This window comes from Corvus brachyrhynchos, unplaced genomic scaffold (genome assembly GCF_000691975.1).
Source record: "Corvus brachyrhynchos isolate BGI_N302 unplaced genomic scaffold, ASM69197v1 scaffold175, whole genome shotgun sequence".
Lineage (NCBI taxonomy): Eukaryota > Metazoa > Chordata > Aves > Passeriformes > Corvidae > Corvus > Corvus brachyrhynchos.
In genome coordinates, this window is record NW_008238448.1 from 3512422 (window position 1) to 3537677 (window position 25256).

General features: G+C 41.5%; 1 protein-coding gene across 4 annotated transcripts in view; it reads right to left on the reverse strand.

Moving 5' to 3' along the window:
* Nucleotides 1-908: 908 nt before the first annotated feature.
* The window catches only part of ELOVL6 (ELOVL fatty acid elongase 6), a 73957-nt gene continuing 49609 nt past the window's right edge, over nt 909-25256 (reverse strand). For all 4 annotated transcript variants that reach the window (XM_008635617.2, XM_017736778.1, XM_017736776.1 and 1 more), the window contains 3 exons: nt 25017-25148; nt 3718-3869; nt 909-1783 (listed from right to left, as the gene is read on the reverse strand). In XM_008635617.2, the coding sequence (XP_008633839.2) occupies nt 1359-1783; nt 3718-3869; nt 25017-25148 (709 nt within the window). In that variant the 3' untranslated portion in view covers nt 909-1358. The remainder of the gene's footprint in view (nt 1784-3717; nt 3870-25016; nt 25149-25256) is intronic.

Here is a 25256-nt window from a genome sequence, read left to right on the forward strand (position 1 = left end):
GTCTGATGTTACAGTACAGATTCTGCAGAGATATATATTTATTTAATGAAGGATTAATTCTCTCTGGACTTTAGAGTCAAGCTGTTGCAGCAAAATTACTTCATTTAGACTATTTTTTTCTACACAAATCTCAAGAAAAACCTATTCCAAGTATGTTTTGTAGTAGTATCTCCACATGACCAGAGGAGGGCACTTTGAACATCTTTGCACTGCCCAGGAGGCAGATGCAGAAGCACAGTGATACCCAATGTCGCTCATTCCTGCCACCTCTCCCAACTCAGGCAGGCATCGTTGTGTCTGCAAAAACACAGAGTCCCGATTGTACCACAGGGCTGTGTTCTGAAAACAGTGGGCAGATAAATCACTCTCTTCTCGCTAACTGCGATTTCTTCCAATTTCCCCCATTTAATTCAGTGTTGCTGCGGGCGAAATTAAGAGTAATGGATAATTCCTAAAAATCTCGTGAGGGGAGTTGTCTCCCTCTCCTTCCTGAACATCCCTCCGCTATTAGCCCCTGGTAATTTAGCAAATATTGATTCATTTAACCCTCTATGACTTATCCTGCTGCAGAAATTCCTTGCCTTTCACTGAAAAATGCACTTGGAAAATGCACTCTCTGAGATACGTATTGCAACAGTGCATCTTTTCACATTAGACTCTTGTAAAAGTACTGCTCCTTTTCGCCTTCTGAGGGAGGTCACTCTGTGTCCCAGATCTGCTCTCCTGGCAGAGAAATCAATCTCTTCTCTTTTCCATTCATAACCACAGTGTGGAGTTCAGCCAGCTTCCATGCAGGAAACATCTTTTTGGGCTTCATTTTGGCTAAAGGTATGAACCTTCTATGGAAAAGATTTTAATTCTGCAATCTTGTTGTTATTATAGACAGATTTTTTTGTCACCTCTGCTTATTTTTGTTTAACGCAGAGAAATTATTAGAAAGGATTTAGAAACCTTTTTTTTTTTTTTTTTAAAATAAAAGTCTCTCCTGAACTTGGGGAAACACACTGCTTATTTAATGTACTTTTTCTCTCCCCTTAACATTATTCCATTTCTCTTTTCTTCTGTTTTTTCTTTCCTTTTTTCTTTCCTTTTTTCCTCTTCTTTCTTTTCTCCTTCTTTTCTAGAGCAGACAGGTACAAGAAGGAAGTTGTCTTTCATCAGCAGTCCTTTGAGATAGAGTAGAATTCAGTGAGTCCTCACCATGATAGGATCATAAACTTACTGGGTTAAACCACGCTAACTTTCCCTAAGCTGCCAAGTTTTAACTGCACCATACATATATGTGTTTCCTTGTGCCTTTTTTTCTTATAATTTTGTTTTTCTTGATGACCCTGAGCTATGGCTTCTTGTTTCTACCACTAGTCAACCTTTCTTTCTTTTCTGGTTTTGCCTATATAGGCCTCAAAGAAAAAATGGCAGAAGAGCACAAAGTAGCTGAGGTACATGAGAGAGGACCAGATGATGTTCTGCACGTGGGAATGGCACTGGCCCTGCTGCATCCAGGAGAAGACCAGGTAATTGATCACGCAACCAATCAACATCTGAGTGATCTGCGACAAGGTGATGAACATGGCAAACTTGCGTGAGACCCTGAAGCCAGCAGCTCGCAAGGCATAGTACGAGTACATGACGGCGTGTACTCCATAGTTCATGGTCATGAACCAGCCACCGCCAGCCACCATGTCCTTGTAGGAGTACCAAGAGTAAAGTAACACAGTAATGTGATGGTACCAGTGTAAGAAGATGAGCTTCTGCTTCCTAAGAATAATGAATATTGTATCACCTGTAATAAAAACAAAACACAAAAAAAAGAAGAGGGGAGGCAATGAGAAATATATCAAACAATTCTGTAATTAATGCAGTGCTCTCTTCCCTTTGCTGTTGCTGGAGAATACACTACTTTAGAGCATGAAATCCACCTTACCTCTAGATCTGAGAGCCTGTCTAATCCAAGAGCCAGTTTGGCTCCTAAGCTCTATGCAATCTTTAGAAAACCAACGCATCTACATTTTCCTGTATGGATAACTCCATTTGGAAACTCCATAGGTTTACTTGATAGCCTTTCGCTGCAAACATTATCCACAGAAGTCTGAGGTGAGGTAGGTGGATGTACATGTATTATCTCTAACTGTGAGACTGTCCATTATGTACTGTGAGACTAGAAGAGAAATACAGCTTGACAGAGAGCAGAAAACCTAGAGGAAGCAGCACAATGTCCTCTGATTCAAATGTCTACATGCAAACTGGACCTAGTTAAAATCACTAGAGCCTTTTGAGCTAATACACAAAAAAGCTGTTGCATAGGCATCCTACCATAATGAAAGAGATGCTCCCAAAAAGAAATTTGGGTTATGTTGAAACACACATCTCTTTTCTGCAAATCCATCTTACTATTGTAGAAAAGTAAATATTATTCCTCTTGGTTTTTTTCTTCCTTCTGCTTCTCATGATTGCAATGAGCATCTCAATTAGCTATACTGATATGTATGTATGCTACTTGTTTTCCACTGTTATACACACACTGTTTTCAAAAGGATCCCTGGGATCTGAACCTGGGGACTTAGTTTGATGTGTAAGTATCCCAGGAAATCTAAGTCATGAATATTAGTCATGGATGGAAGCAAAACTGCACTGTCTTCACAAGGTCTATAATAAACCATAATGCTACTGTTCACTTCATTAACTGCAAGATGTTGACTCATATTTTAATAAGTAATCATATGTTCAGTTTATTATTGCTGTGCAGCTCTTCCTCAGTTTTAGCAACTAAATTTCTGTGCATTTGCAGCAATTTAAGCAGCAGGAAACCAAGGGATTCTGACACAGCAAGGCAACTGGTGTCTGTCTTATTCTAGTTTTAATGCTGATGAATTGCTGTCCTCTAATTTGCTGAATCAAATTACCTGCTGAAAGGTAAAGTCTTATTTTTGCTGTACACCTGAACACAGTGAGAGCAGCAGTCCTTTGAGGTTTAATAAGGGCATAACCTTAAATGAAAGCTGGTGGGCTGCTCCCTTCCATTAAAACAACCCTTTCTTACACTAATAAGCCACAGATGAGAACACATGAAGACTGACTTCCTAGTTGGCTTTCACATGTATATCATAAGTATCCTTATCAAGAAACTGCTGCAGAGATACAAATTTATAAAAATCTGGACTGGAAAAGCTAGGGATATTATGGGAAATTGGTTTCTACTTGGAGGAAGCAGACAGCCACAACTTTCCATGTCTAGGGAGGAAGCACCTTACTGTTCATAACTGTACACTTAGATGTGTATTAAAGGATGAAAATTGCAGAATGGAGGAAGAGCCTGACTCAAAGCTTCTTACTGACACAGCTGCTATAGCCCACCCTTCACTTCTGTAGCCATGGGGCATGTGACTGCCGATTATGCCACTCCTATTTGCCTACAAGTAGCTCAGGAAGAGGTACAGACCACATTGCTTTTCCTTCTTGACTGCCCTGCTGTGTATAATCACTGCAGTTTATTCCCAGGCTGAGAAAGGTCTTATTCAACTGCACATTGATCTAACTTCAGCCAAGCTGGAATTTACCACTAGAGACTAAAACATGTAGTTTGGGGTTGGTTTCACTTACTCAGTTTTTCTGAGACTGAAATGAGATTTTGACGGTGATGAGACCCTTCTTGTGCTTCCTGCATGGACATTTCTTCTCTAAAAACACATATATGCATATGAGAGAAAGAGAACTCACCTAGTTCGGGTGCTTTGCTTAGCACAAATGCATATGCCCAGAATTTGCTGACAGGTCCAATGTAAAAACTCTGGTCACACACTGACTGTTTCAGGCCTTTGGTCATCAAAATGTACAGCATATAAGCACCAGTTCGAACAGCACCGAATATACTTTAAAACAAAAAGAGAAAATTAAGAAAGGTCAGTGGACATTCGAAATCTACATGCCATCACTCCAAATCATTATGAGAAAAAGGCCATAATTGTGCTGAAATAGTAAGTTTGAGACAGCTTAAAAGCTGGAGAAACTCTGCTGGCTTCTGGGAAGTTACTCTAAACTCAGACTTGTAAAATGGAATGCAGCCACATCCCCTGATGAAAGTCTGGAATGGTAACATCAGTGTTTTTTATTTCATTACTACAGGAATGATCCTTCAGTTTTCAGGAGCAGGGAAACATCTATTTCAGCTCTAAACAACATGCAGAGTTTTGATGCTGATGGCTGTGAAACGACAAGAAATGAGTCAATAAAATGCTGTATTTGCAACATAATCAGGACCCATTCCCTCTTCGGATTTCCTCAGAGTTTTCTCTCATTTCTCCCTGTATTTGTTACACCTGCAGTAGCTCTGAGCACAGCCAAACCCAGGTAGGATACACAGATTTTGATGAGGAATCTCAGAGCTGGTGTTTTGGTGCACATGCTTGACTTCATCCCTCCACAGGTCATTGCTAACAGAGGAAACAAGTAGTTAAATCAAGCTGTAAACAGCAGATTCACCTTCACCTCATCAAAGTGAGATGCAAGGTAACAGTGTTCTGTAAATGAGAAACATCAAGAGATTTGTAACGGTATTAATTAGTGCAATTACAGAGGGGATAGGTTGACATCCATCTCATGTAAGGAACAAAGGCTTCTGTCTCACCAGCAAGGATCTCTGCAGAAGGAAATGCCTCACTGCTTTATGGCAAGAACATGCCTGCCCATTGTCTACCACTGTAGCTTGGTGGCGCTTCGTAAGGTGTGATGAATACTTGGTGAAGGAAGTAGTTTTCAAAAAAAAAGGAGCAAAGACAGACAGAATCTATTTTGGGATTGAGTGTATCTTACTAAATATGCCTACATCATATGTCCTCATCCCTCTACCCAGCTCCATCTTATCTCCCCTCTAACTTCTTTGTGACCTTGACCTATCCTGGTTCCCACTCTGCCTCGCTGTCTTTTGTGACTATTACATGGCAGCAGGCAAAACAAGCCACCTAAAACTGGTGTACAAACACGTGTGGGTAATGCAAGCTACCATTTATGCAAAATGTGTGGAAGAAGGAACAATTCCTCTGAAGTTATAGATTCTCTGTTACTTTTCCTTGTCTTGTGAAGTCAGTATTCTTTAAAAAACATGTTTTAAAACCATTAAGGCAGCTTCAAAAGCTGAGTTCTGTGGCAGTTTCTATGGTACTTGGTCAGACTAGATGGTTCTAGTAAGCCTACTGAACATAAAAACTGCTGACCTAATTTATATATAATATGCAGAGCATATTTAGATTTCCAAATCTGCAGCATTGATACACCTTGCTGCTAAGGAACAATGCAGAGTGCTCTCCCCTGTCCCCTGCACAGAATCTGCAGCCCAGTGGAGTGCCACAGTGCCTGCTGCTCTTTGGGCTGTCAGTGGGGGCTCTATGGCCAGGTCATGCCCATGGAGAAGTGCTGCATCCTGGCTCCTGCACCACTACCTTTAGATGCCTGAGGTTTCACTGCGCCATCAGGAAATTCAGACAATTGTGGGCACTTACCAAGCTACTATTATTATCTGCTATTTGCACAGTGGTATTTGCTCATGGGCTCTACTACCAGATGAGTCCTCTTGTGCTATGTGCAAATAAAAAACACCCTGCTGTGGTACAGGTGTGCTGAAGAAGTTTAGCTGAGTCTGTATTTCCCATTAGCATTGCCCAAAGCAATGCACATATTCCCAGGCTTAAGCAAGAGAGCTGCTGCAGTCTCTCACGTTCATCCACCCCTGCATGCAGAGGAGACAGCGCAGTGCTCTCAACATCTACACAGCCCATAGTGCATCCCCCCCATGTAGGGTTGTTTCCTCCCAGAAATGCCCTCTCAGCACACTTTTCTCCCATCTTTCAGGCATCGGTCATTTTAGCTCAGCAGAGTGCCAAAACCTGCAGGAGGAGTTTTGAAATGAGGTGCAACTTATTTTGTGTCTTCTCTTTGGTGTTTAAAACATGCTCCTTTTTTTTTTCTCAGGAGCTGCATTTCTCATTCCCAAGAAGACAGATCCTGACAGAGATGTGATATGATCACTTCCTGAAGCACTGAACTCCTCAGGCTAGCCAGGGCATGCTGCTGCCTGCTCCTATGTTTTGGGTGGTTGCAAAACTGCGTGGAGAAAGAGCAGGCAGAATACCTCATGATACACTGGTCCTCCCATTAGTAAGTATCTCAGTGCTGACATTAAAAGGGAGGGAAAAAAGGAATTTTAAATTATGAAATCGAATAGCTGTGAGCAATACATCTTTCTCTGTAAAGAAGCTGTACTGCTTTTCTAAAAAACTGTTTGTTACTAAAGTTTTAAAACCAAAGAGAATTCTGTGCCATGAACACAAATGCAAATGAGAAGAACACTTGTTCGAGCAACAGGCAAACAATGATCTAAGTGTGATTGAGTATGGACAGCCAGGGATTTAATCTAGACTGTTAACAGAGCCACAGAGTCTGTGCCTGGTGGGGATTACAGTGTCCCTTTGCTGTCTTTGAGATTATATTGATGTAATTCTGCCTGTCTTTCTGTTTAGCAACTACAGCAGGGCTCTCCCTGGAGTGCACACCCACACTGATTCACACTCACACACTTTTCTACAGTTCCACAGGATGGTGGCTTCCTCTAGTTCCATGACTCTAGAAGTGACTCCAGTTACAGCTCTACATGGTGTGAGTCAGACTAATCTGTATTTTTTTATTGGTAGAAACCAAGTTACATTTTCACACAATTCACGATGGAAGGCTTTATGAAAAAGAAGGATAGCAAACTCCAAGTAACTGATTCAATTACCTAAAGAGACACCACGAGTAGGTAGCTGCTTATGAGAAGTGCTGCATGCCAAAACACTACCTTGCCAACAAGACTGAAAAAAGATCTGATGCATGCCTGCAAATGTGTCTTGGAGCCAGAGAGCTAGGACTGCTTTTTGTGCCTCTGCCACTTAATCTTGTTTGTTCTGTAAGGTAAAGTCAACCAACAAATTTCTATGTTGCAAAGACATGATGTGCAGCAGAGTGATGACATTGCTTACTCAGTAAATAACTTCTGCTTCATTCTGTCCTCACCCTGCTTTCTGCTGTAGCTTTTGTGAGGTATTGAAATGAACTGCTTACCAAAGCAGTCTGTCTGGTGGGAATCATCTGCAGGGATTTTCAAAATAAGGTAGCAGTGAATTACTGTACAAGTACAGTCTTTTACAACTAGAGAGACTGATCAGAAATAATCTGCACCATCTAATGCAGCTTTCTCATCTATTCGGGCTCAAAATGTCCTACATTCTCCTCCCTTCAGGCAGTGACTTCTCTGGTAGGTTAACAAAAGCCCAATTGATATTTTACTGTCCATAGTATGATCAAAATATATCCATGAGTAAAATACAAACTAATACTTTTCCCTCTCAAACTTGTTTTCAAACAGGCATTGGTGGGTTGACTCTGGCTGCATGCCAGGTACCCACTAAAGGTGCTCTATCAGTCTCCTCCACAACTGGACAGGGGAGAGAAAACATATGAAAATGTTACTGGGTTGGGATAAAGGCACAGAGGGATCACTCCCCAGTTACCATCATGAGCAAAACAGAGTCAACTTGGGGAAATGACTTTATTACCAATCAAATTAGGGTAGCATAAAGAGAAATAAAAGTGAAATCTTAAAAACACCTCCCATGTTCCCTTCTTCCTGGGCTTAACTTTACTCCTGAATTCTCTACCTTCTCTTCTCCAGTGATGAGGGGAGGAGGGGGATGAGGAATGGTCCTCCTGCTACCAAAACCTGGCCACAGAAATCCAGTATTCAGAGGGCCTCAAAACACATCCCATGCATGGGTTAGGTGCAGAATTAAGAAGGAGGCAAACTGAGGACTGGAGAGCTGGGTGATGGAAAGACAGTGCAGGTGTTATTGTCTGAAGCCTATTGCTACTTTCTGCTGTCTCCATCCCACTTGCCAGAAGGGAATGAAGTATTTGTTTCTCAAAAGCCCAAGTGAGCAGCAGGTACCTCAAGCCTTCAGTACCAACCCCAGCTGGTGTTGTAGCAGGCTTAGCTCCTCCTTGCAGTGGAGGTCACTGCCCATTTTTGCTAGGGCTGCTTTCTAGGGACACCCACCCCTGCACTTGCCTCCTGACACCTATGGACACCCCAGTCCAGGATCAACACTGCAGAATTGAGCAGGGAATGTGACTTCCAAATAAGAACAAATTAAAAGTTCAGCATAGAATATAGCAACATGCCCTAAAGGACAGAGTGGAAAGCCTCTACTCTGGTTTAAATCTTTAAAAAAAATTAACCAAATCATGCAATCTGTATAAGCAGAACATGATAAAGATGGCATTGAAGGGGACAGGAGTCTTGACTATGGCTAGGGAAGAATGAAAAATATGTTAGCTACAAGCTGGAGGTCAGTAGTGGAGTATCTTTTTGAAAGCATACCATCCTCTGTACCCAGTACCCAGCAACCAGCTGAGAGCAGCAGGGAGCCCTCAGACAAGAACCAGCTGTGCTGCACAAAATTACGGGCTGGTAGGGACTTCAAGCAGAACCCTCCTTTCCCAGGCCTCACAGGCTGTTCAACAGCCCAAACCACTGGGAGCCAGCTGGTTCAACCAGTCTCTGAGGTGTTGGACTACACTGTGCTATGGGTGTGCTGGGCAAGTCCAGCAGCGAGCCAGCCGGCCACCCAGACAGAGCTCCCACAGGTCCAGCTCCAGCTCCCAGTCCAGAAAAGGGAAAAAATTTTATTCTGCCCTGACCTGCTTACATGGTTACTCACAGGAGTCCTGGCAGGTGAGTCTGTGCCCTGGGAGCACAAGGCTATGGCAAAAAGCACAACATCCTCCTTTGTGAAACCCACATCGAGCAGACAGTGGTCCTGGGAAAGCAGCTGAGATGACCACACTGACTGCAGCCTGCTTGTACCATAACAGCAAGAAAAGAGGGGAAGCAGGTTCTTTAGTTGTTTGTTGACTCCCTTTTTTTTTTTCATTTTAGCATGTGAAATATTTACAGAGGGAGCACTCTGAATTCAAAGGACGTGTCTAAAGGGCAGCAGGTGAAGAATGTGGAGCTCCCTACACCTTCCTTCATGACAAATCAATCCATGTTCACCTTCCTGTTCTGGTCAGCAGCAGTACTTTGGCGGTCATTCCAAGCTTCCCTTCTGCTGCTGAAGAGTTCTCTCTTAACACAATAAAATGGCCTTTCTGTGTCTTTCTGATTTAAATCCCAGCGTCCTCAGGAAAGACGAAGGAGTTGTGCTGCTAATGCTGAGGCACAGGAGCGTGGGAAGTACAGTGACCCCTCTGTCTGTCATGTCCGAGCAGCAGGGCAGTCCTGAGAGCACACCCAGAGACAGCAGTTTCTGTTAAAAGGGGCAGCAGAGTATTTCTGTGCTTAGCCAAGCAACAGAACACATGCAAACTATGAAGTGATACTAGGAAATTGCAGGGAGGAAGCATATATAAGAAACAACTCTCAGAACTAATTTTCTTGAAAAGAAATGCAGCTTCATCAAACATACTGAACTCCCCACCAGCACAGTTGTCAAAACAGCAAAGAAACTCAGAAACTCCTGGTATTACCAAGCACCATGTACCAAAGTAGGTGTATGTCCATGTCAAAGAACATCTCACATCATTCAGTCATCCCCTTGCTGTGTTTTTTAACTCATTCCTAAAAATAAGTTTGTAACAAAGCCATTTTTCAACATGAGTGGTAGGTATGTTTACTAGTTCTCTGGAAGTATTTACAGTTTTTCTTCTCCACCTGGTAATGGTGAACTTCTTTCCAATCAATCACTCTTATCTTCTGCAGTCTTGTGAAACCTGGTCCCAGAGTACCAGCCCATCAATGATGTGCACCACAAAGGTAACACAGCAGAGACAGGGCTAGGTGACAAATTTCTTAAGAAACTGATAGATTTTGCTGCTGGAAATTAAGCTGTTTGTAAATTTCCATCTGTCTCCCATAAAACCCTGCTTAGGCCACGTGAGAAAGAATGGTAGTTTTGGCTGACTCAATGGACACCAAGGCACCTCCAGAAGATGCAGGCACTGAAGGGGGCATCTGCCAACCAGCAGAGGGAAAGGTTTTTTCCAAGTTTGCATTATTTTTTCCTAGGTGACTTCAGATAAAGTTGGTAGACCAGCATTGGGAAATGGCCTGTTCCAGGGAGGAAGGACATGAGGATAGGTCCTACCTAGCAAACAGGAGTTCTGGGAACATGCATTTGTATGGTGACCACACACTAAATATATGTTTACAGCTCTATTACAGGAAGATAAACTATTATCTGTGTGGACAGGTGAGGTAGTCAGATCAGTGTGCTTGCTGCGTTGCTGTTGCTACCGTGACAATACTGACCATCAGGCCAGTGGGAAAGATGGAAGATTTAATGAACCATTGGCCTGCTCCTAATCTAAAATCTGTCTTTAAATTTTGTGGTGACTTCAAGTCCCCTAGGATCAGAGTACTCTGGGAAACTGCTAACCTTAATGGCAAAAAGAGAAGACAGTCAAACAGAATTTTAGTAGTTGAATCAGAATGCTTGCGGGAGTCTGCCCTCATCACCTGGGGAAAAAAAAAAAGAAACTGCATTTTTTTCAGTTCCCCCAGGATGTGGCTACAGAAAGGGTAGTTTCTTTATAAAGTTAAGCAAAACCAAAAGGGAATGTCCAGGCTGAAGGGTTTATCTGGGTAATGACAAATGAGGCAAGGATACACTGTGGTCTGGTTTGTGCTGACCGGAATTATGGACCAACAGCCTACTGACTTTTACTGCTGCCTGGGTGATTATTCAAAGACTATTGTTCCAACAGCTTTTGTGGGTGGACGTGCCAGACTGTTTTGAGGCTGGGAAATAAATTAAGACTATGAGAGTAGCCTCCTTAAGAGCCTGTCCAACAGAGATGACGTTCTGTCCTCCACGGAGAGGGGACTGGCGAAAAACCAGGCCACACACCAACCTTCCAGTGCACTGCAGCAAAGGGCAAGTGAGAAATACGTTTCCTGGATAATTAAGTTCCCTTAAACTTTTGTGTCCATGGGTTACAGGGTACCACAGAGAGAGAATGTAGGTTCTGTGGGCCCCACTTTCTGGGGGGCTGACGTGTGCAGGACCTAGCAAAGGAGCAGCACAACCCACTAGAATTTGCAATTGTTTCAATCTGCTTTCTGATAGCCAAGCTGCTCTTGGTGTTTGTGGATTGGTTAGATTTCATTGCAGCTGTTCCTCCACTTCTTTTTTTCTAAATGAATCACCTCTTAAGTCTTGCTGTGATTTTTTCCCACTGATGGACATATTCATCCACATCTGGCCAGCTCTGCAGGGGGGAGGGAGGAGCAGCACCAACTTCACTGGGCAATGTGTAATATGTGATGGTGCAGTATTAAAAAGTTGGATTTTCCAGATGAAATCTTCTAAAAGAGAGAAGGAATCAATCACGACTATGAAAATCTTAATATACAGTGTCACTTAAAGGTTGTCAGACTACCTAAATGTTATCTCAGATGTGACTCCTGTCTTAGTTTGTCTCTTTTATTGTATTCAATAAAATTGAAGTTACATAAGTTCCATGAATTACCAAAAAATCCTGGATCTTCTTGTATTTAAACTGGTGTAGAAACTATATGGTTTCCTTAGACTTATCTTTGATTGAAAAATCATGATATTTGTACTGTACGGTGAGAAGCCAATCATTAAGTACAAATGAAATGTGACCAATGACTGAAAGCTATCATTTGGCTGTTGCTCCATGTAGTGACTGACATGGAATTAATGGCTCTTATTTTGACTTCACAGAGTTAATGAGATCTGTTGGTAAGTCACTGCAATATAACAAGTCCTCTAAACTTTTCCACAGAAAAGCAGCTTGGAAAAGGATCTGGCACCCAATGTCCTAAATGGTCAGTGTGATGCAAGGGCAACCTATATGAAATATTAATTTGTATTAGTAACTGACTAGAAGAACTAGCTTCATAAGTCTGCACCTAGTTATTAAAAATATTTTGCTAGGTTTGTGGAAGAGGTTTAACTTTCCTAATTAAATTAATCAGTCTCTTGGTCAGTGAAGAATACATAGTGAATGGTACTCACCTAAATGATAAAAAAAATTTGAAAAAGTATGGTACTGACTATGGATTTGGTCACTCTTAACTCTAAATGTAATATCTTTGAGGTGTTTTATAAGCATTTAAAAGACAGGACTTCTTAACAGTGAGCTACCTTGAAATCCTGGAGAGACACTTGTTCAAATTACAGCTGATGAACTCAGCCCAACTGTTACTTTTGTAAGAAATGGCAAAGAAAATTAATGTAACTAGGTTATTGTTTCATCATCTTTCAACATTTCCAAAGTGCTTTCAAGCAATGCCAAGGTTAGTGATGGAGAGGGAGACCTGTTCCTGCAAAAGACTGTTGTTGTAAGACACTTGTAAAGCACTTCTCTGCTTTACCTCCTAGAACCGATCCAGGTACCTCCCCAGAAGTTTCTGTCTCCTCACTGAATCCACTTCAGATGAAAAGGACATCTCCATTCTCTCCACAGAGCAAACCTTCCTCTGCCATACCAAAATCTTGGTCTCCTCTGCTTTCCAACAGTGAAGACCTACCACTTCCAGACTGGGCTATCCCTGAGATACCAACCTAAATAAAGTTCAGGCCAGCAACTGCTTTAGGTCAGACATTCCTGTGTGAAGAATTGCTAAGTACAAAGCTGTTCATAAGCTGGGGTCTATCCAGGTAACTTCCTTTAGACTTCTGTCTGTGTTGGCATCTCCAAGGCCCTTAACATTGTATTTGTGAATTCCTTACAGAACTTTATGTCCTTTACTCGTGTGATAGCCTTGTAAGGTGGTTAAGTATTAAACCCATTTCAAAGACAGACAGGTGAGGCAAACTGAAATTTAATTGTCCCGTCGAAAATCTGCATCTGACTTGGGATAAGAAATGATGTGCAATTTCGTGAGTCCAAGGTTGTGGGTTCAGTCTCCATATGGGCTATTTCCTTAAAAGTTGGACTTGATGATCCTTGTGGGTCCCTTCCAACTCAGGATATTTTGTGAATCTGTGAGTTGTGGTTCAGTGCCCTACCCAGGAGGTCTGTTTGATGAAAGCAGAAAGAGGCCTGACCTCACTCTGTATCAGTGAAAACAGTATAGTTGAAGTAACAGTAAACACACTTCAGTAGGACAAATTTTCTTCACAGTCCTTTGACCTACTACAGATTTTCTTTCCACTTTTTAAAGTTGCTCTCTAAACATTCAAGTCCCAAGTCCTTCATCTTAATTACCTCAGGTACACCTATATTTTTCAAGATAAATAGTTTATAGACATAAAAGCTATTGGTACACCTCTTAACAACACTTCATTGCTTGTATATTTGGTACTTTGGCGGCACACTTTCAAGATCTAAAAATACAGAGTGAGGTGCACAGACACACAGTGCAAGTTTACAAAGCTGTGCTCTTCTAGAAACACCAACAGCTGAAAACCTTCTGACCTAGCCTGAACATCGGCTGTGCCTTCCACAGAGGCAGTCAGACCCTTGCTCTCGCTCTGTTTTCCCTTAGGAAAGTATGTTACGCAAACACCAGGGTAGATTTGGCCTGACACAGCTGGACAGAAGTGACAGAGAATGTGACCTACAAAGTGAGTTTCAAGAGCATTCACGCTTCTACCTCCTCCCCACTGTCACACCTTCTGAGTTTGCTTACACTGCTGCAGACTGCAGCAACTGACCTTAACTGTAAGAGAAAATATTTTGATTTTCTCCCTCATGGAAGTTTTGCAGTTGTTTTAACTACTGTAGTTGTTTTACACCAGTGAACTCCAGAATAAAATCAGGTATGGATCAGAATCCATGATTGGGTGCTTAACTCCTCGCGACGTGACCACATACAAAAGTGAGGTGGAAAATTCAATGCCAATATTCTTAAAAACTCCTGTTCTCCTTTACTTAAGCCTTCAATTGATAAAACTACAAAAATGCAGGTTTAATCCTATTCAGCAGCAAGAGAGTCCGCGGGAAACCCATTTTAAAAGGCTCCTATCCAGCCAAGTCTATGAAGGAAAAGCCTGAAGACATAACCAGTGAGTCAACCTTGGACAAAAACAGAACCCTGAACTCTCACTGTAAAATGAAAAAATCTGGTTATTTCAAAGTCAATCTTTCAGAGGACTGCAATGCCTCCTTTTGTATGTTTGGGATTTAAGACTATCGTAACATTACTGAGCTCCTTTCTGCTCCGTATTGTTTGCATTTCACTGGGGGAAAAAAAATCACACTGGCTAATAATTTTCTCACATTTTCCTTTAAGGAAAGTAATTTTGAGCACAGATGTGAAAAAATGTTACCAAGTTTTTACTGGTGCCAATGAACTATGGTAACTACTTACATGCTCATTCTATATTTAGCAATTTTAGTGTAAAACTGTAACAGCAAAGAAGGAGGGTTTTGCCACCATATTTTACCCCTTGTTAACTGTGTTTAGACAACCATGCGCCCAGTTTCTACAATTCAGTTGCTAGCAGACAATTGAAAGCACAGGAACAACTCCCTCACACCTGTGTCCTCCAAGGCCTAGCCTATGGATAAAATTATTTGGGACCATTATTTATTCTCTTACAACAAACAGGAAAAAGAAAAAATTATGAAAAAAGCACCTTGGTTCCATGATACACTTTTTTCTTATGGTAACTGAATATCTTTAAAAGCACTTTTTCAAAAATTAACAGAGCAGTCATTTAAGAGCACTTATGTTAATCTTTTTCTTTAAAAAGAACATAGAATTCATCCTCTTCAGCCCATGTGTCTGAAAGGCTGCAAGGTATCTATAAAATGACTAAACCATTGTAATTAAGAGCACAGTTTTCACAAATGCTTCAGACTAGAAAATGTCTTTAACTTCCTAAACTGCCTGAAAGCTTGTAATGATGAATGCCTTTGTTCCCACTTGCAATTTTACCTCTCCAGCTGAGAAAATGTTCTATTTGAAAACATCCACTTTCTTTGGGGAGGTGAATGTGATTACTAGCAATGGGCATTCTCTGTGGCTCTTCTCTGCTCCGAGTTCCTGTATCCATGCACCCCACATGGATGGCCCTCTCATGCTGGAGCTATCCCATGCCTCCACCCATCCCACAAGCAGGCTGCTGCCTCGAGTGCCTGCTGCCCACCCTGCTGTGCTGCTCTGCCCGGTTCCACGGCCACACCATTTGCCTGGGCTGGTGAATGATGCAGCTAAAATGGTCTCTCCTCCACTTTTTAATAACATGATTTCACTGCTCTCATTCATAGGGAAAACAAAGACCGGGGAAGGCAGGAGCCTTTCCATCCAGCCTTGGCACCAGAGAGTGCAAAATGTGGCACCATGCTCTGACCAGCTACTCTGCTCTAGGAAGCCATTTAAAAGGCATTTAAGTCAGTGGTTGGCATCTCTGCTGGATCTTGTTTCAAATACACTCCTTTACAGGGTGAAAGAAAATCCCAGGACTGACTCAAAAGCTCGGAAATACACAGGCTACAGTTGAGAATGCAGCAGGAACTGTACCAATGCTGTATTAGGTACCATTATTTTTATTACAAATTCTATCTCTATAATCCACTGCTCTGAATAACAGAAATGGGTCCGTCCAGAACATACACAAATGTAAGGGCATGAGAACACCAAGAATTTAACAAGCCCCAACAGTAAAACCTTCCTTCTGATGTTTTGCTGCCTAGCTGCTCCTTAGCCTCTCCCACTGACCATCTCCTAACTGGGAAGGAAAACAAATGGATCTTGCAGTTCACCCACACAGTCCTCCTTTACCATCCTTGAAGGTGAAGGAGACTCATTCAGGGTGGAGTCCAAGCCACAGTAATGTTAAAAAAAAAAAAAGTAGGAATAGGGGGAGATGAGGAATAACAGTTTTTTTCAGTATGGTGATTGCTTATCCTAAAACCTGCTGGTTAGAAGTACTGGAAGTGTTTTATAATGAGGTTCTCTGGCTTTCAGGACCATGTGTGTGAGCACAACCTGTGCTGATCTTTGCAGTTATTATCAGTCATTTTGGCAGAAAACTTTCCTTTGCATAAATTCACGCATACTTTGAGGTTTGGGCTCAGTCCTATCAAAATCCCAAAGCAAATTTCAGAGAATTCTCCTTCCATTTGTAAAAGAAACCCCCACCACTGAACCAAGCACACAAGCCTTGCTTTTCAGACCTGTCTACTGCACTGATCCAGATGCCTTTCTAGAAAGCTTTTCAATGCAAATCATTTGAGTTTTCAGTTGGGACCAAAACCTGAAGTCAGGCCAGCTCAGACTGATTTAGAAACTGTGCAAATATTTCACATGGCTCTAAGAAATAATATATCATTTATGCAGCTTCATAAACCCATAAGCATATGCATACATGCCTGGGTGGTGTTAGGATCCCATGTGATAAATTTTGGGGAAGGTAGTGAGTTCTGTTAAAGTGACGGCTCGCTCTGCGGTTTCCACGTGAGGGCAGATACTGTGCATCTTGCATCTGCCTTTTTTTTCTCCTTGGCAATAAATCCCTCAGTGTGGGGCCACTCCCTCAGCCTTTCCCTCTTGTCAGCAGATTTCTTAGTCACAACTCACCTGGCTCCCCAAACCATTTCTTTGTCCTTTTTATTGACAAAACTGGAAGGAAAGCCAGACCTAACTTATTTCTTTCTCTCCCCAGGGACCTCATTAAGCATACCCAAACAGTGACATCTCTGCAGGGCTCTCGATCAATGGACACTGTCATCTGGAGATTTTAATCACATTAACACCACAGCAGAGGAAAATCCATCCAACTCGCCCTTGCTAAAGTGGCAAACTCAACAATTCTGCCAACCGCGGCAACTACTACTCGTAAGACTTATTTGTTTGTGTGGATAAAAATCAATCTACCACAGGTACTGCCTTCCAGTCTCTCCTCACAGAGCCTGAATTACCTCTCCAGGAAATGCAATTTGATCCTCCAGGCCTGCCTTCCTTATGATTGGGAATAGCTATATTCAGACAACCCTGAGAGCAGAGCACACACACACACACAAAAAAAATCAATAAAGTAAAATTTTGTGAGCTGGTGGAAGAACTTGCATTGGTTACAAAGCACAGTAGAAAAAAAAATGCTGGGTGTACATCCCTACCAGTAGCTTGTGCAGCAGCAGGGAAGATAACTGGTGAAAGTGAAAAGAGTTATACTTGCACAGAGAGCCTTACTCAGAGCACTTGGCAACTATGCAAGGCCCACTGGGTTTTGGTGGAGATAAGCACAGAGCAATGGTCAGGCTGAAGGGCAGCTGCACTCAATCATCACCCAAGGAACACCAGAGGACAGTGTAAGCTGCTTACAGGGACACCCTTGTAACCATACACTGTTGAAAAACACGTAGCTGTTTTCTTACAGAGAATGAAAAATAATTTTCCAGCTTACCCATGCATCCCTGTATCTCCTCTGATTGCCAAAGAGGCAGTTACAAGCTGATCAAGAGTAATTACCTATCATCTAGTTTTACTCTCTTTAGTGTGCGGCTACCTGACATTGCTTCCTGGTAACCTGGCACATGGTGGTAGGAACTTGCAGGAACAATATTTCTTGATGAAAGCTGTTACTTCTCAAGCAACACCATCACTAAATAGTAATTGGACTTTGTTGTAGCTGAAATTCCCTGGCACCCTGTGAAGGCTGCATACTCAATGAGGTATTTTCCTTTCAAGAAGTATTTCCTAGTTCTTAGATATTTATTTCAGCAAGTTTGGACTGTGGATAGACTACTAGAAAGGAAAAAAAAAAAATCAATTTTCAACTTAAGCCTTGTGTTTGGTGCAAAATCTCACAGGAATTAAGGAATCCATCTGAGGATTTCTAAAGTAGTCCATGAGGATTCATAAGCACAGTGTGCCTCTTAAGCAATCCTTAATGAAAGCATCAGGGGCATTTGCACTTGTTCCTTTGTTGTTACTGAAATTATTCTCAGCATCCAATGTCATCTCAAGGCAACCTTACAGTAGGTGCAGAATTGCAGTGATTTAAATGATAATCCAAAAAAGCAGCATTATCTAGTTCTGCAGGATAAATGAAAGATACTTACAGGATCAAATGTATCAAGTTGGCAGAGTAACTGTCATGTATAGCACTGAAATGTATGTGTTCAGGAGTTTGAAATTATCCTACACAAATAAAGCCAAACAGAAACAAAGTAAAAGGTTTAGCAAAGAGTCAGGACAACCAATGAAGCCAGCCATGAGTAAAGCTGTAAAACTGGCAGAAGACAAAGTAAAAAAAATCTAAGTTACAGCGAAACACTAGCATTTGACAGAATAAGGGAGGCTTAAAGAAGCTAAAAGTTATAATACAACTGTAATGTCAGATCCATAAATTTAATAACAACTGGAGGCACTGAACTTCTTTTTCACTCCGTCCTCAGTGGGGCAATACTCCTGTAAGCTGCTAGAGAAGTTCAGGGATTTGCCTACAATTGGCAACTGTTTGTTTTTTTTTTTTTAATTCAACAACTTAGGGGGAGGATGCTGAATGGTACAAGCACAAGGAGACACATTTGTTTAGAAGAAGCTAAACTTGTGACAAAACAGTGACTGTGCTAAGCCACGGGCCGACACCCGTATGCAGCCAAGCCCTGCGTGCGAGCACTGCTGGGTCTGGCAGTGTTTATTAACAGCTCGTCCTCAGACAAGGCGTTGGATTTGATAGGTCATGCAAGTTAACACCTCTCAGTGTTGTATTCCCGCTGTCTCCAACAAGCACAAGCTGTTGGGGACTTACTCAGAAGAAAACACTTGGAGACACCAGTTCCCCAGGGATTTCCGCATGGAGGAGGCCCTTTTAGCATGCTCACGAACCAAGTATCGAGGCTGAGTAAAATACAGAAGTGCTGCCACATGGGGAGAGAAGGGAGGTTTGATTCCTTTTGAATTAATGATCTACTTTCTCTCTAGTACTGTTCCCTGCTTAAGTCACCAGACAGATGTTCTTTATTCCTCAAATAACATTTCAGTCTGCTCCCTGTATAAAATTTGAGAGGTAAAATTTCACTCTTGGGGGCTCTGCTTTGGGTACCATTCATACTGAGTGGTGACCTGCGATGGCTCCCATGGGCTGGGACAGGGTGAGCTCACGAGAAAGGTGTAATTCAAGGTGACACACTGAGAGTCAACACATTCATTGATTGCGAGAGAGGGGAAAGAACAGGGGCAGAACGAGCACAACAACAGCTTTTCAAATAAAGTATTGAATTCACTTTGCTAAGATGCTCATTTTCCAGCAATAAAGACAAGCAAGCCAAGTCAGAGAGAAAGAAAAGGTTTTAAAGAAAGGAGGTGCAGCTTAACACTGAGAAAAGAGATTTTCATAATAATTTTTAGACAATCCTATCCGTACCTCCTGCAAAGCAGAATTAGATAGGTCTCACAGTGACTCCTTGGTTTACTTTTGAATAGGCATGAGTAGACAAAAACAGTAAAACCAGCCTACATTCAAAATTACTTTGATGGACACAGGAATCCACAGGAGTAACAGCAGAGTGAACAAAGGGGTGAGACTTTAGAAGATGGGCACAGCATTTTGTCACATGGCATCAGTTACAATTCTGGGAGTAAGGATAGTGTTTTGCACTGTATGAATTCACTCTACACAACACTGTTTGTATTTTCCTACTGGAATTACAGTAACTTACAGAAAAGAAACTTTTCTTCTTAAACTGCTAAATCTCATCCAATGGATTTTTGTCTTCTCTCCAATCATTCTGAATTTCTATTTTTCACCCAATATTCAACTTCAGCTCCAAAACGGTAATTAAAAAGATGTTTCTTTATCTGTTACATAAGAAAATCGAGTAAGCATGTAAAGATGAACATGGTCCTATAAAAATAAATTGTTAAGTATGTGTATATTAAGGCTTTTACTGATTTGGGTTCTGAGAAATGTCCTGAGAATATGTATTAATGCTTTACAAATATAGGGAATGTTTCACTTTGAGTTAATTTCTTTTAAAATTTATAAGTGAGATTATTAATTCACCTTAAATGCTGCTTATTAATTTTAATGTTATTTGGCAAACATTCCTCTTTTCAGTAATTAATTTTCTCTTTGAATGTACTGTCAGGACCTTATAAAATTTCAGAGTATTTTAAGATTTTGATGGGTTGCTCAGCAACATATGAAATTAAGTTGTGTTTAAATCTCCATGGCAAGTATTTGTGAATAGCAGCTCTTGTGAGGGGACATAAATCTCTATCATCTTTCATCGATTTTCCTACTTACAAGCATGATAACTAGAATGTATTTCAGAGTCACAAATCCAAGCAACTGAAATCTTTTCTTTAAACGTATGTTTTGTCTTTTCTGTTTAATTCAGCTCAGAATTGAGCTCTTCGCATAAGGGCGTGTCTCAGGCTACCTTGTCAGGAGCCCTCTGTGGAATGAGTGCAAACCCCTCTACATGTGCTGCTGTGCTTCCAGTAACAGATCAGTCAACACCAGCCCCGTAAAGGCAAAGTGAGTCACCTTCTTTTAGTGAGTCTTTTTGGGTTTGTCTTTCAAATATAAGACCTGTTGTTGTGGGAATACTTTACTTTTGAGGCCGTGGTTAGCTTTGTGGCAAGCAGCTAGCGACCTTTTAGCTGTATTTGATACCATTTCTACTACTTAGAGAAAGTGCTTACCCGGAAGAAAGACATTTGGAAACCTTGTACTGACATCTACTCATTTCCACCACTGCTACAAAGCATGGCTGGGTTTGGATTAGAATCTAAGTGATCTCAGGGGATGATAAGAGCCTTACAGTTGTGTGGCTTGGCTAGATGAAGAGATATTCCTTCTCTCACTGCACCTACCAGTCATCGTCAAGCTTAGCCTCTGCCTACAAATGACTGCCTCACATTAGATGTTTTAGCTTCTTAGCCTCCTGTATTGACATGCCAGAGCTCCCTAGGGAAGACAACCTTTTCCTGTTATTAGTTAGAGCCTTGACCCTGAAACTTCTGCTGTCAGCCCCTAAAGGATGCGCAGGAGAACAGTGCCATGCTGCTGTCCTTTGTGAAGACAAGGCAATCAAACACGTTTAAGCTCCTTGATAGAAATGCTACCCATACACAGACTCCTTGGCCTATAGAAGGAATTACAAAAATCCAACTGAGATGTAATGAAAACATGAATTAATGACTTCGTATCCTTCTGTTGAGTCCTGGCCTCAGCTTTGCTGATTTCTACGGATGCCAGCATGACACCTCTGATAGACTCCAAGTAAGACATTCAATGAATGGCCCCAACTTTACATTCAAAGTGTCACAAATATAAAACTGGCAATTCAGGTTTGATGTGTTTTGCAGATTTTTAACACCAAGGAATATTCAGAAATACAGGACTGACCATCACTTTGATTGTGTAGGTAAAACGGCAGTGGTTTCCTTGGGGTCCTATGGGACTGAAGAAAGACCTTTTGTGTAGCTTCCTAAAAGCAGGTTCCTGTTAACAGAGAGCAACACAGGACTGCTCCCTCACGACCTCAGTATGTAACCAGGCTGGGTAAACACACTTAATTAAAGTGTAGACAACAAACTGAAATAGAACAAAAACAAAACAGAACAAATCTTCAATGAGTTAAACAAGTCAACAAACCTGCTAGGGACCAAAAAACCAAACCAGCCCAGCCACCCCAGTATCTCAAACTGATTTCTCAGCAAAAGATTTCAGAAGATGATGTTTTCACAGGGGTTTCCAAGTGAAAAGCAAGATTTACTGTCATTGCTCCTACCGAAGTTTTCAGAGACAAAATGTTCAAAACTAGTCAATGCTTTCAAAGGGAAATAAAGCTGCTTTTTTTTCTCAGGAATCCGGCTGGCTGCCAGTGTTGACACAAAACTTGCTCTTGACTGGGCTCCTGAATGCTCAGCAAGCTCAGCAGGGTGGTGTAGTTGTTTTGTTTATTTATAAGCGTGGCAAGTTTCCTACTGTAGCAGCTACCACATTTAAATGATCTTGGCAAGCGCAGGGCATACAGGATACATTCTGAAGAAGGACCATGTCATTGCCTGGCAGGCAATTTCCTTTTCTTTTAAAGCCCTAAACGCATCTTTTCAGCCTCTGCTAAGTGTTACTATTTCTGAGGATATTTGAAGCAGGTAAAATGGTAGGAGTGCTAAAAGGGAGATAAACAAGGAGTCCAGAAAAAAGCCTCACAAATGACCTTGAGGCAGAATACTGAGGGCTCTCCAGGCAGGTTTTTTTCCCTCAGTACAACCACTCACGGCAGACAAATATATTACTTAGAATTTCTGCAAGGTATTGTAAAAGTCATAGCATTTTAGCTTCCCAGAAAGCCAAAGAGGAAGTCTTTTGAAATTTAAGCAGCATTTTCCTGGATCCATAGTAAGTCTGCAGTCCTCTAAATGTTATGACAGGAGCCAGAAAAAAAACAAATACAAGTTACTTGGAAAGTTAACAATATTTCCAGTGCTGCTTGCTAAGAGAGTCAGTAAGGCTGTGATCGATGGCCCCAGAAAGAACAGTGGTGCTGAAGCACCAGGTAATGGATGTTCCAATGAACACTTTTATAAGAAGTCTTTGTCTCACGTTTTAATGAATTCTTTGCCACTTTTCCTGTTTTCCAGGCAAGAAGTCAAGGGGTTTTGTATGGGATTGCATGTTGCTATGGAAGCTACAAAGGTTTCATGCTCTGTCTTACTGCAAACATTTTGGGTTGGTTTTCCCCCTTCCCTATTTCACTCTTCTGCACACTACTCAGCACCCCAGAAGTGCAAAGCATAGTCATATAATCAACTGATGCCAACTGCAAATCCAGCAGGGTAAATGCACAGTACTTCTGTGCAGGCCAAACATCTCACACACCCACTCCACTCTGCTTCCTCTTTTCCTAACATACAGAGGAAAGGGTGAGTTCTGCATCACTTGGGGAACACTTGTCCCTGAATGGTGCTATTTGAGTTGATGGAAGAAGCAAACTATGGAGTTGCGAATCCCTGTCTTAACTGTGCCCTTCTGGCCAATGCTTCTTATCTGCACAATGAGAGCTCACCTTGAGTGCCTGCACTGAGGTGATCTCTGTGGCAGACTGATCCTGGCTGCTTGTACCTTCAAAACCTGAAGGCCACATTTTTCACATCGCCCAGCACCACTCAGCAGCTCATGCTGGCCATGAGTTAGCTATTTCATATGATTATGATGGGAAACTCCAATTAGCAAGGAAGGAATGTGCTAATTTCAAATTCCATCTAGACAGTGTAGTGTAAATTCATGCTATTCATTGATCAGTGCCTCGATCTTGTGATTGTGGGAGGAAATTAGCTAGTGAAACTGCTTAAAAACCCCACACTGTGAATGTCAGACACATCTAAAAGTAATTTAATTTTTAAATTTGCTCTAGACATCTTCTGCAAAGGAGAGTTCCAAAATCATGCTTCCCCACCTCAAATTGAGAATTAAACTACAAATGCTTTGTGTAAGCCAGCTAGTTCCTAGTGTCCACATTCAATAGGAAAGTGCAATCAGGACTGGGATCCTGCTGGCAACAAACCACTTTACAAACTGATCCACAAATGAAATGCCATCTAGGAACCAATTCAACAGCTGCTGGGATTCAGACATTTCTGAAACAGACAATGACAATTGCTTACAGGACCTTAAAGCAAAATGATGTCAGACACACAGCCAGAAGTACAGCACCAAGTGCAAGCAAATGAAAATTACAAATTTCCACAGTGTTAGAACTTGCTCTTAAAGTTATCCAGACCGCTAAAAGTTTTGTCTGCTCTGAGATATTCTTTATCGTGTTGATGAACTGTTAAACCCAAGCCAAATTAAAGTTCTTCTGTTAGCATGTCCTAGCTATTAGAAATACAATTTATTCTCCCCTGCCAGTGTTTTGGAAAGTTTCAAGGTGATATAATTTTGGAGAAAAGAAAGAAAAGCCATGAAAAAAGCAAAACTTCTTCATTCCAATTATCCCTTCTTTATTTCCCTCTGTAGAGTCTCTCAGCAAAAACTATTCCCATCCTGTGAAAAATAATGCATCATTCACACCTGCTCAGTAAGCAAGCCTGTTTTATGTAGCTGTGAACTAATATAATCAGGAATTACTATATTGATATTAGAAAGATACAGGTAGCAGTGTTTGATAACAGTTTGTTGGTCTGTATGTTGTTGAGTGAGCTGTAACTTACAGTCCCAATAGTCACTGAAATGAAGGAAAATCCTGAGGTCATCTGTGTACTATTACTAGTAATTTGTACCAAAGTTCATGTGTTTGTAAGGGCTACTTTTATAAGCATTTGTTTGTTCATTCATTTAACTTCAGCCACATTAAAAATTAGCATATTAAGCAGATAAAGTGGAATTCAGGTTGGTCAATTTTGCTTCTGACTTCAGCAACTACCAACAACCTGAACATGACATTCCCCATACTCAGTGTGGAGTCAACACACAGCCAAGAGATGTGCATTACTGAAAAGCAGCCTTTCCCTGTGGAGCCACCTTTTTGCTACAGTCACAAGCAATTTGTGATGGAATAACCAGAAGTCAGCTCCCGATATCGATTACAGAGGTCTAATTTACCTGTCATCAAAGCACTGAGTTTTGGTTTACCTCACTGTAAAGGAGATCAGAGTCTTGACTAAATATTCCATATACACGCACACACCCCATATAAACATAGTACTACTAGTAAGTGAGAACAAGACTAACATCTTAATGTGTTTATTTCCATTTGTAGCTTGCATGGTAAATGTATTGCAATGATAACCACTTTTTCTCATGTCCTCCTTCATTTTCACCTTTGTTCAAGAGAGTTATTGATTTCTCCCCTCTTCAAATGCTCTGTGATCTGGTAAGTCAAAGGGGATCATTTCAGTGTTAAGGAGTGGATCAGGACACAACCCTGAACAGCAGAAGCAAAGAAATGCCACTTCTGTGTGAGCCTATTGTCACACTAGCAGTGCTGCTGTATGTGAAGAACCCCAAACCTCTTCAGGGCCTCTCCCAAGGCAGGTGGTGTGAAGAAGTGCCTACCTGAAGACGGCGAGGCTCAAAGACCAGAGCACTAGCGGCTTCCTCAGTTCAAATTTTGCTCGTTTGTTCATTAGGTGCCGACCACCAAATATAAAGGCAGCGTACAGAGCTGAAAAGAGGAATGATTTCTTCCTGCAAAACAAAACCAAAAAACACCTGTCAAGTGTTTAATTAGTATTAGATACACAGCAGAGTCACATACGGACATCACTGCTAAGGGCTTGTGTGCTTCCTTAAAAG